The sequence below is a fragment of the Marmota flaviventris genome, chromosome 16, assembly GCF_047511675.1.
Source record: "Marmota flaviventris isolate mMarFla1 chromosome 16, mMarFla1.hap1, whole genome shotgun sequence".
NCBI classification, from domain to species: Eukaryota; Metazoa; Chordata; class Mammalia; order Rodentia; family Sciuridae; genus Marmota; species Marmota flaviventris.
Genome location: NC_092513.1, coordinates 14,010,114 through 14,022,272, shown reverse-complemented (window position 1 = coordinate 14,022,272; position 12,159 = coordinate 14,010,114). Strand labels below are relative to the sequence as shown.

General features: G+C 32.5%; 1 protein-coding gene across 5 annotated transcripts in view; it reads right to left on the bottom strand.

Moving 5' to 3' along the window:
- Positions 1–12,159, bottom strand: part of Pign (phosphatidylinositol glycan anchor biosynthesis class N) — a 119,511-nt gene that overhangs the window by 54,959 nt on the left and 52,393 nt on the right. For all 5 annotated transcript variants that reach the window (XR_011704780.1, XM_027949079.2, XM_071602693.1 and 2 more), the window contains exons 16-20: positions 8,186–8,325; positions 5,276–5,375; positions 5,084–5,176; positions 3,848–3,939; positions 486–594 (exon numbers count right to left, since the gene is read on the bottom strand). Coding sequence is in view for 4 of the 5 variants with exons in the window: in XM_027949079.2 (XP_027804880.2) it covers positions 486–594; positions 3,848–3,939; positions 5,084–5,176; positions 5,276–5,375; positions 8,186–8,325 (534 nt within the window). In the remaining variant the exon portion in view is untranslated. The remainder of the gene's footprint in view (positions 1–485; positions 595–3,847; positions 3,940–5,083; positions 5,177–5,275; positions 5,376–8,185; positions 8,326–12,159) is intronic.

The following is a 12,159-nucleotide window of genomic DNA, read 5'->3' as shown; positions in this document are numbered from 1 at the left end:
AACTGGGAATTGACTCAATTTTGAAACATGGAGTTTAAAGTTCTTTTCACTACACTAAGGCCACCAACCAAGATGAAGTTTATATTCTCCTAGGGTATCATCTGAGGTCTTAACCTAAGGCTTTTCTTCATATAAATATACTACAGGTTGCTTTCACTTCAAAGAATCTTGTCTCAAATGAGGACAAAAGAGAAATTCAGTCCAGAGGAAGCTCTTCTCAGCTCACGTTTTGGTCAGTCCAGATACCTTTTAAATCACTACAAATTCTCTGCTCTCTGTGTATCTTTCAGTTGCCTCTTGTTGACCTTTTTGCTATTTCATACCTTTGGGGAACCTATTTCTATCTTAGAAATCTTTCTTCTTAGCTGGAGGATATTGAATGACATAAACATAATGGCACATTAAGAACATAATTAAATATGACTATAAGACATATTTTGCTATATCATTGGTATAACACATAGTATTGAAAATCTGCAACTCACCTGTAATAGATGTACCAATAACTCTTCCTTGATAAAACTATTTTTTCTTTTGATGAGAGATGTTATAACAAACAGGGATAGTAGAAGAACCAGCAAGCCTGCACTCATTCTGTTTCAAAATACAATTCACAATTTAAATTTTCTTAAGACATTTCCTGAACACATCATATGATAACATGATGCATTTTATTCTAATACAGAATTTCTCAATCATCTGATTTAATCAAGAAGCAGCAGCAAAATGGACACAGAAGTTTAGCAGGAAATATTAAAAATGTTAGTATAAAACATTTTAAGGCTATATTTATTATTTCCACAATTTTTAGTAGCTTTACCTGATTTTTTTAATTCAACTTAAAAGTTATTTTACATATACCAACGGCTATAATTCTTGGCCTGAATTGAACAAATTTAAAGTAAACAATATAAAAGATAGCTAAATAAATATATTATTAGCATCTATAACATACATTTTTCGACTATGAGCACTTACTTATTCACATAAAAAGTATCACATTTAAAATCTAAATTATTTCTAGCAGGGACAAACAGTTCCTTTCTAGCACTGACCCTGGTGCTTTCCTCAGTTGCCCTGACTAAAGGAAGAGTAGGGCAGTGGTCACAAAGGTGGCATACAGGTGAGTACATTATTATACATTCTTTTTAAAAAAATATTTTAGTTGTAGATGGACACAATATCTTTATTTATTTATTTTATGTGGTGCTGAGAATTGAACATAGGGCCTCACACATGCAAGGCAAATGTTCTACCACTGAGCTACAACCCAAGTAATGAAATAACAGATTATACTTTTCAAGAATACGAGGTATAGAATGGCTTCTGAAGTCAAAGGTGACTGATATATCAAGGAAACTGTGCACTATTGAGCTTTATTTCTCACCCCCTAAAAATGTGAATAGCACAATACAACTGAAATTAATTTCAAGTCAGGATCTGGAACCCAAATATAACGAAGAGAAAAGAAATTAGGTTAGGAGAAATAAGGAAGACACCTAAGCAATGCAAAGCAGGTATCCCCAGGAAAATGCTTGCTTTTTGTTTGTCAACTACATTCTGAGAATCATAAAGAAAAGTATTAATATACATAATTATATTAAAAAATTAAAACTTAAGAAAAACAGCAATGTGTGAATGAAGTCCTTTGTTATTTTTCTCTTTCTTTTCCTTTATAAAAATAATATGGACTCTTGACTTGCTGGTAAATATGTTTTTACTTTAGTGCACTAAAATAATAGGGACACTACAAATATATTATACAGTTTTGCTTTTTCCTCCAATTTTAATCTATGTTTCACATGCGTCTTTGTAATTTTTTAAAGAATGAAGTTGCTGTGATAGATCAAGTACAGAATAAAAATTTCTCCACAAACCAGGAATTAAAATAAAGAAGTTACAAATGTAACTATAGCAAGAAGCCAACATATAGTTAAAATCACTGAGCAATTTAAATTTACAGAAACATTATTTTAAAAATACAAATTAGATTTTTTATATTTGAATAGGTTTATTTGCTTCCTGCAGTCATCTTTAATAGAATATGCAAGAGGCAAATTTCTATGGACTATTTATATACTTTCTTTTTCTTTTAGTATAAAATAAATTCTGCTTAACTGTCAATACTGCTTGAGCAGGACTAATAGGCAAAGACTGATAAAATAAAACGGCTTTACAAAAGCAATAGAAGAGCTCAAAGAGCAATCTTCAGTAAGAAATAAATGAAAATATTTAAATTCATTTTCTCACATACTATTTATAGTTTATGATAGTTGCAAAATGTTTGATAACACTATTTAATGAAGTATGGCTTAGACAGTATAGTCTTGAAATTCAATATAATTATTTTGTGTTCTACTAATAAACTGACTTCTTGAGATAATTCCTGATGTATTGCATATTGATTTTCTTGCACCAATGAAAAAAATGTGCAGAAACTCCTAAATTACAGCACATACTTTAAAAAATTAATATTTTTTGCTAAAATAGATATATCCTCATCTATTAAAGATTACATTAAAATGTATTTTAAATGCTTATAGAATTCAGAAGACAGTAACAAGGATGATGACAACATTAGAAAAGAAGAAAGGAAATGTTAAATGAAATAATGATCATTTAGCTTGCCAAGTACACAGAGATACACAGACACACACAACTGGTAGGTTATTTAATAATTTTAAAATATGGTTAAAAGATTTAGATTTATTTTGGTTATATTGAGGGGAAATAAACACATCAACAGAATGAATAACTTAGGTAAGATACATAGAAAAGTTGTCCAAGTAAATAGTTTGGTGCCATAAAGATCTTTATATTCAGATCAGAGAAAAATTCTTTTTTCTAAGACATTTTAGTGTGAAAGGCAAAGTCAAACGCAAAGAAGGATAACACAATAGTTTTTGGACCTTTTTCCTTAACAACAAAACATTTTATCACATGAAGCTAATTTTTTTTTCCAATTCCCCAATACATGAAAGAAAGAAAATCTAGACTTTCGGGGGAGTATTATGGTTTGGATATGAAGTATCCCCCGAAAAAGCTCACATTAGAAACATGGTATCCAATGTAGCAATGTTCAGAATTAAAATTATTAAATTATGGAGCTAAAATCTAACCAGTGAATTAATCCATTTGATGAATTAATAATGTGATGGACTACATGGGCATGGATGGTGAGTCACTGAGGGTGGGCTCCTGGGGACCATGTTGTCCCTGGCTCCTTTCTCTCCCTCTCTCTGATACCTGGCTATCATGAGCTGATCAGCTTTCCTCTGACAAGCCCTTTGGCCATGACATTTTGCTTTTACCTCAGGCCAGGGCAATGGAGTAGGCTGACCATGGATTGAGTCCCTGAAACTGTAAGTCCAAAATAAACTTTTCCTCATCTAAGTTGTTCTTTTCAGATATTTTGGTTACAGAGAACCAAAAAGCTAAAAAACATGGGACATTATCTTAAATTACATTTTTTAATAGAATTTCATTTTCTGTGTGTTTGTGATATTGTTAAGTTTCCATTGTTTGGCACAATTTTATTGTTTGTGCTGGAATGGAAGCATCTCCAAGGAGACTTGATGATTTTAGCTTAGGCCAAAATCATGACTAATAATTTGATATTAATATTTTCATGTCTAGTTTGCTTATTTATTATTTTTATGTGGTGCTGAGGATCAAACCCAGTGCCTCACATGTATGAGGCAAGCGCTTTGCTACTGAGCCACAACCCCAGCCCTAATGCTTAGTTTGTTCATATGATTTTAAACTCATAATCAAGATTGGGTTCAAATTTCATAGTATTGACTGAGGGGAAAAAACTACTGAAAAGAAAAGAAGATACTGTTCATACACCAAAGAGAGATCTGGCTTTCGACCTACAACAGGCATCAGTGGGAACACTGCCAGGAGCAAAGAGAAGAAAGTCCAACTCAAGGAGGTGACCTAAAATCAAGGGGAAAAAAAAGTCATCTTTAGACAAATATTGTTTATCTTCAGACAAATATAGTGAAACCTGCTTTCAGTGTTTCAGGCTACCCAACTGTGAAACTAAAAAGAAAATGCAAAGCCTTAGAGCCATTTGCTTTATTTTTTATTTTAAATATCTTTTTTAGTTGTAGGTGGACATAATACCTTTATTTTATTTATTTACTTATTTTTATGTAGTGCTGAGGGTCAAATACAGTACCTCACGCGTACCAAGCAAGTGCTCTACCACTGAGCTACAACCCCAGCCCCCAGCCATTACTTTAAAAAGTAATAGAGTAACTGTTGGTGATGGACCTGATCCATAGTGGGTGCTGAATTCAGTACAATATGAGCATTATCTCACACAACAAGTAAATGAAATAGGATTTAAGCTTGGGCCTGATATTTTAAAACAAGTGTTTTCTTAATGTTATACCATATATTGATAATGGCATCTATAAGAAAACTACTACTACTGCTGCTGCTGCTGCTGCTACTACTAATATTTACTAAATTTTAATTGAGTCTAGAAGAGAAATAAGTATAAATACTATTATAATTAATTAAGACAAAACTGATCAATAATTCCATTAATTAGAGATTTTTGGAAATTCTCCAAGGTAGAAGATATGTTTATCCTCTGTCAAAAGTATCAAAGTGGAAACATAAGAGTGTTCTCTGTAGAAATACACCATAATTCTCTACCTAGCTAAAGGAAGAGTATATAATGAATATATATTTCTCTGGTGAAAAATTGAATGGTTCAGGCCCAAGAGGGAGGTGATTTCTCAAGACTCACTTTCAGAGTACAGTCCCCTAAGCCACTGCCCTGTTCTGAGTAGCTTTCTCCATCATTTAGATATTTTAAAGCTGAAGGAATCCAGGAAATGCTTCACAGAAGGGCAAACCCGTTCTGCTTCTTCAGCATTTCAATTACCACATAATTGGCTCATTCTGATATGCAAGTCTAAGTGAATCACTGAAACCTAAAGCCAACATGAGGCCTCCTGTCAAAAGGACCAGACTCTTTAAGGACACATGCTACCTTTTGGTTTAAAAACAAACAATTCCTTGAGTTAAATACATATAATCTGTTCTATGTCAAAATGAGTACTTATACCTTTGCTCGCGTCCACAGCTGAGTGAGAAATGGCCAGCCCGCAAATATAACAAGTCCAGCTGTAAGCATATAGCGGTAGAAAAAACTGAGAACCTGGTAATGCATTCCAAAAAGAATGGAAAATGAGGTCACTGAATACCAGTTACATACATATGAAAGAAATCTGGAAATGTAATCTGGTAAATTACTTACTAATACTTCAATTCCCAAGGTACAGATTAACAGGTGCCCAACAAAATGGCTCAGAGGAAAGGTCAATAGTGATGCAACAAGGTCTTGAATAACTTGAAATCTGTTTTAAGAGATTATTTATGAAGAATATTTATACTCTGCATTGAACTAAAAAAGTCAAATAGCAAAAAATTAAAAAAAAACTTTGCACAAATCTAAAAATCAGGAAATTTTCCACTCATAGATTATTTTAAAAGTAAGATAAATTCCAACAGATATATTTCAATGGCTTTGGCTCATACAATTTGGGTGAAGGGCAATCCACAAGTATTTTGGAAAAAATGTAATTTTTGAATTAATTTGAAATGATCACAAAAGTTTGCCTGGTTTCTTTTTTTATTCTTCTTTTTTTTTTTAACATTTTTTAAAATTGTTGTTGAACCTTTACTTTATTTATTAATTTATTTATATGGGGGGCTGAGAATCAAACCCAGTGCCTCAAACATGCAAGGCAAGTATTCTACCACTACGCCACAATCCCAGCCCAGTTTGCCTGGTTTCTATAAACATTAATGACAATAAATGAGCCTTATCTTATTTAAGTTTAAACACAGGTACATACAATTACAGATGTAATACCAGAAGTAAAATATAATGAACCCACACCTAGGCAATCTTATATTAAAATCTCAATCATCTTCATGAAATAAAGGTAGGTTTTTCCTCACCTAGATAACAGAAAATCCCAATTGTACTTTATGGTTGAGCTAAATAACCTTTTCCAAACTCAATTTAAGATGTCATTAATTGTACAATAATTGTATTTGGGAATTTATAACCATAAAAAATGTATTATATATTCAATAACTTTTATATTTTATTGCTGGCAAGAAAAACTTTTAACATTTGTAGTACATTAAGTGGGTAATTATAAAAGGTCAGTATCATTTACTTTATGACCTTTTTCTGATTGAAAACAATGGCTGCAGAATTTTATCAAACTATTAATAGGAAAGGAAAGGAAATACCAGTCCATGTAGGAAAGGAAAGCTAATACCAGTCAAAAGATTATTTTTTGTTTCCAATAGTGAATAAGTACAGAGTAAAAAGAGATTATTCTATATAATCAATTTGAAGATTATTTTCTAGGAGGAAAATGAATTTTATGTTTCATTTTCCATATAATCTATCAAAAATATAAAGATGGAATATAAAATACTTTCAAAATCATAGCTTCCCTTAAAATTTAAACATACATGTTATCTTCATCATTAGGAAATTTATAGGAAAAAAATGTAAAACATGTTTTCAAAATGTGTTATCTTCATTTAATAATTCAGAGGCATTCTATAGCAGAATAGAATTTTCTTCTTTTTGTTTTTTTGGTACCAGGGATTGAACCTACGGGTGCTTAACCACCGAGCCACATCCCTAGCCCTTTTTTGTATTGTTTTCAATAGTGAATAAGTACAGAGTAAAAAGAGATTATAATGAATTATACAGGGTCTTGCTGAGTTGCTTAGGGCCTTGGTAGGTTACTAAGGCTGGCTTTGAACACGCAATTCCCCTATAGGTGCGCCACTGTGCCTGGCTAGAATAAAATTTTCCACAAGGATAAAAAAACCTTTCAAAAATTATAAAATCAGGGAAAATGACATCAGAAAAAAATCTGAACTAAATAAGCATATCCAACAACTCTATCCTTTCAAATGGAGAAGTAACAGTATGTTCTTTGGTCAATGTCTTTATGCCTATGTTTAAAAATAGTTACTAACCTAAACATTTTAATACTATTTTTATTTTTATATTTAAAAACTAAAACATTTTTAATACTTCATGTTTTTAAATAATGGAAGAGCTATCAAAGCTAGTCATCAAAAATTAGAATAGTCAGGCCTTGTGGTATACACTGTAATTCCAGCTACTTAGGAGGCTGAAGCAGGAGGATCACAAGTTCGAGGCTAGCCTAAGCAACTAAGGGAGGTTCTGTTTCAAAATAAAAGAAATAAAAAGGGTTGAGATGTAGCTCAGTGATAAAACAACACTTGGTTCAATTCTTAGTACTACAAAAGAAAAAAATTAGAATAAAAATATGCATAGTGTTATGATGTACAGGTAAGGCAATCTTGAGGATATCCTTATTTTAGGTTCTCACCCCCTGGTCAGCTTTAAGGGTGTAGTTTTCTGAGAGGATATTTTGATAAGCAAGACTAAGTTTAAGTTCCACTTTGCTTATGTAAATATAGAAATCCACAAGATCTCCAACATGATTCTGGCTGTCTTTGAACATGAATCAGTGGTTTTACGTAAAAGTGCTTAAAACTCACCTTACATCCTTCCTTTTGAAGCTTTCTAGAATGGTGACAATCCATTTTAAGTCCAACTTGTAAGGAAGTACTATAAAGTACTTAAAGTACTGACAGCACATGTGAATGATAAGGACTAATCTGTCAGTATACCTTACTGTATTAGACTTAACTACAAAGTTTCACTTATCTAGGCTGAAAGGTTGAGCAGGAAAAGAGGGGGAGAAATTTATAGGAAAAAAAAATGTAAATTTCTTTGTAAGACATGAAGATATTCTGGACTCTGAGATGGTGGAACATGTTCAAATATGTTATTTTATGCCCAGTACAATCAATGTTAATTATGTTATTTTGATTCCACATTTTTTCTTATAAAAGATACACAAAAAAGGAAACAGGGTAACTGCTATCTCAGTGTAATAAAGATGAAGCCAAAAGGGAAAGGTAAAATAAACAGAATGTTTATATGCAATATTTACATAGTTATAAATAAAGTGAGAGAGTTTAGAGATTTGAGAATATTATAAATATCTTTGATGATGTATGCCTCAGAAATCTAATGCATTTTAAATGTAGATTTAGCTGTCAATGAAGTGAAAAACAAGGCAGCAAGATAGTTACTTACTCTTTTAGAACAGCATACCATATTGGCACTGGCAACAAACAATATACATAGTAAGTCCAGGGACAGGCTTGAATCAGCAGGAAGAATGTTACTAAAATGCCAATAGCTACAAAACTACATGGCAGGAGATGGCTTGCTTTCTGAAAATCAAACATAATATTGAAACGCTTCCAACAACCTATGCTAATTGATAGGCTTTTAAGAGATTTTATAAAGTGAAGAAAACATTTTACTGTCTTTCAATAGTTCTACAATTAGATGATAAATAAAAGAGCTACATTAAAAAACAAAAGAAAATAATCTGTCATTTGAGGAACATATTACAGAAGAAAAAACTGGATATTTTGGGATTGTTACAGTTAGACAATTCTGAAGTCACAAGTGATCATGGTCCTAAAGTCTGTTTATAATAATAAATTGTTCAAAACTTAACGTATTCTCTCAATTTTATAAATGTTTACAGAAATTTCTGGATAACTCACAAAAGCTTATTTAATCCATAATACATTATAAGACTTAATGTTCATTTAGAACAATGTTTCTATTTATTCAAACTACAATTTGACATGCTACCCAGGCTACTCCACTGCCCAACTACCACAGGTCTTTTCAGTCATATGTACTCTTCCCAACAACCTGCCAAACAAGGGAGTTCCTTCAAAGTACGTCACCATTGATAATCTCCATGGGTCAGGCAGGCCAATGGATGCTCTGGGCCAGTTACATCAATAAGTATAATAAAGACTTTCAGAAGAGTTAAACACAGCTGGAGAGAAGAAGGGGTGGAAAGGAAACATGGTACTCTTCTGCTTCCATTTCATGTTTTTTCTGTTTTGCTGTTTTAGCCAAAGCTAAATGAGGCAACAATAAACAACTACTTTCTGAAAGTAGGGAATTTCAAGGAGGAAAAGGAAGAGATTCTTTTCCTTTTTATAGTTCTTCCCTGCTGCATAAAATGTTATCAAAAACAAGTAAGAATTAAGCATAAATTAGGACATAGTTGTAAAGGGTGGGGGGGGGGCTAACCCACAATATTGTAACTAAGAGTTTGGAGCTGGGTAGATCAGATTTCATACCCTAGCTCCCATACTTTCTCACTGTGGGAATCATAAGTATTAAAGCTTTCTGAGACTTGGTTTTATCCCATCTATAAAATGGGAATAATTTCATACCTACTTAGCAATGCTTATAATGCTTACATGAGATTAAATAAAGAGCTTAACAAAATGCCTAGAATATTACTACTACTTAGTAAATGATGGCTATTGTTATTATTTTTATTTTTATTCTCTTTCCTCTCCTTCTTCTCTTTTACATTAGTCCCAGGTCATTATAAAAATCTGTTAGTGATAGCACTGGAAAGAGAGAAGTGAGAGACAGTAATGGTCCAAGGGAAAGCAAGAGTAGTCATGGGATGAAATAAGAATATTTGGTTATAAAGCAGAAGACATCTGAACTAGCAAGGGATAAGGAGAAGGTAAGCATATATCAAAATTAAATACATAACTTAATTAAGGAGATGTAGAAAATTACATTTCAAGGAAAAAAGATTACTCACTGCATTTGCCTATAATAGTAAATAAATCAGAAATGACTCTAGGATCTGGGGAACACTGTCTTGTAGAAGTGACATAAGCTTTAGAGTCACACCTAAATTTAATTCTGATGCTACCATTCTATTTGCTTGTCAATTTGACTAAACCATTTAGCTTGTCTGAAACTGTTCCCTCATCCAACAATGGATGATAATATCTGTTGCAAAGTCATCTCTCATTTTGCTACAGGTGCTCTATACACTTAAAGTTCTTCCAACAGACCATTCTAGCTTACCTCTCTCCGGGCACAGGCTGAGAACATCCTTTTTCTTGTTGGGTTATTCCACCCACTCTTTAAGATTCTTCTTTGGCAATCACCTCTTCTGCAAAGCTTCCCTACACCCCATTCTAATCAGAACACAGCTGCAACTATCTGACATTCTAACTGCTTTCCACACTTCCCTTCAGCTAATGCTATACACTATGATATATTATTCCTCCTATGAAACTGTTGAGGTTGTATCACTTCTCAACACTGTAAACTCTACACTAAAGGGAAATAAAAATATTTTTGCAAACAGAACCAAAGGATTCAAAATACATGAAATGATCTCAACTGTAATGGTCAGTTTTATGTGTCCACTTGACTGGCTATCATCTCCAATTATTCGAACACTATCCTAGCTGTTACTGTAAAAGGTATCTTGAAGCCATGGTTAAAATCCATAATCAATTGACTTTAAGTATTCCAGATTTAGTCTACATAAATGGGTGGGTCTGATTCAATCAGTTGAAAGACTTTAAGGGTAGAATTGAAGCTTCCCTAAAATACAAATTTCATCCACTGGTTGCAGCTTTAGTTGCTATCTGCTTGTCCAGCCTGCCTTCCTGATAGCCTGACCTATGGATTTAGGACTTAGTTAACCAATCCCCACAATTGAAAAGCCACCTCCTACATTAAATGCTTAATATATATTTCCTACTGATCTCCCAATTTTCCACTTAAGTGAAAATGTTATAGTTCAGCATTTAAAGCCTTTGACTTCCTTGGCCTGTACTGTCAGTATATCTCTTATCAGTCACTTGAACAAACCTACTACATTCTACCCAAATTTATTTTGAAGTTACTATAGCATTGAAACAATGAGAATTTAAGTGTTAGAAAATATGAGTTTTGTCATTTAGAACACTCAGGACAGTCTTGGGTAGTAGGGCTCAATAAAAACTTACCATCCCCAGCATAACAGTCCATTTTCCCAGCTTTGCCTATTTTCATCATTCAATTTGCTTTAATTCTCATCCTCTCCCTACAGTCTATTAAACTTTTACCAAAACTTACTTCTTCCTTGCTATCATCACCTTAGTTAAAGTGAGTTCACCTTTATTTAAAATGATAATCTTAACAGGAAAGACAGTAGAATGAAATGGACATAACTTTCTTATGTTCACATATGAATATATGACCGGTAAAACTCTACATCATGTACAACCACAAGAATGGGATCCTAATTAGAATAAGTTATACTCCATGTATGTATAATATGTCAAAATATACTCCTCTGTCATGGGTATCTAAAAAGAACAAATTAAGAAATGACAGTCTTTATATCATCTCACTTAACTTATATTAAGGTTGTTTTTTGTAATGGAGTATAGTGTACCAATATCTGGTAAGTTGGTTATGTGTGCACATATCTTACCTACTTAATTCTAAGATCCTTAATGTCAAAATCTGAACTATGTATCTCTTTGCATAGTCCACATATTATCTAGCATTGTACTATACACTCAATGAATATTGGATACATTCTCCAGATGAATAAAGAACTATCAGGTATAAATCTTGCTGACATATCAATGTAAAAACATCATTTCCTTTCCCAAGGACCTGAACATCAGGATAAAGATAAAAAGCAATATTTGGCACAAAACCATGTGGGATTAAAATCTTAGTTCTTCACATTATAGCTGAGTGGTCTTTAGCAATGCTAGTCACTTAATTACCCTCAGCTTCAGGTTCTTCTTTTGTAAACAGAAATTATAATGTTTACCTCAGCACTGTTATGAGTCTTGGTTAGTAGAATATATTTAAAGTACCCAGTAGACTGTCTAGATATACCCATTACTAAAACACAGTAATTTCTGTGTTTTTTCCTACCATGCACAGGAAATTATTCGTATTTTACTCAACATCACATATATTCAAATAATTAAAATTACTTGCGGGAAATTATATAAGATACGCAAGCATTGTGACAAATTGAAATAAACACTAATGTTCTGCCCTCCATTACAGAAAAATAAAATGTAAAATTAGAAAAGTTATCATTGGAAATGTTTGCAGACTACTATTATCAAAAATATAACATGAAAATATATTACTCTTTAGAGGATTTGGGCACTGTAATTATTATTAGAATGAAGAAAAGGAAATATAAG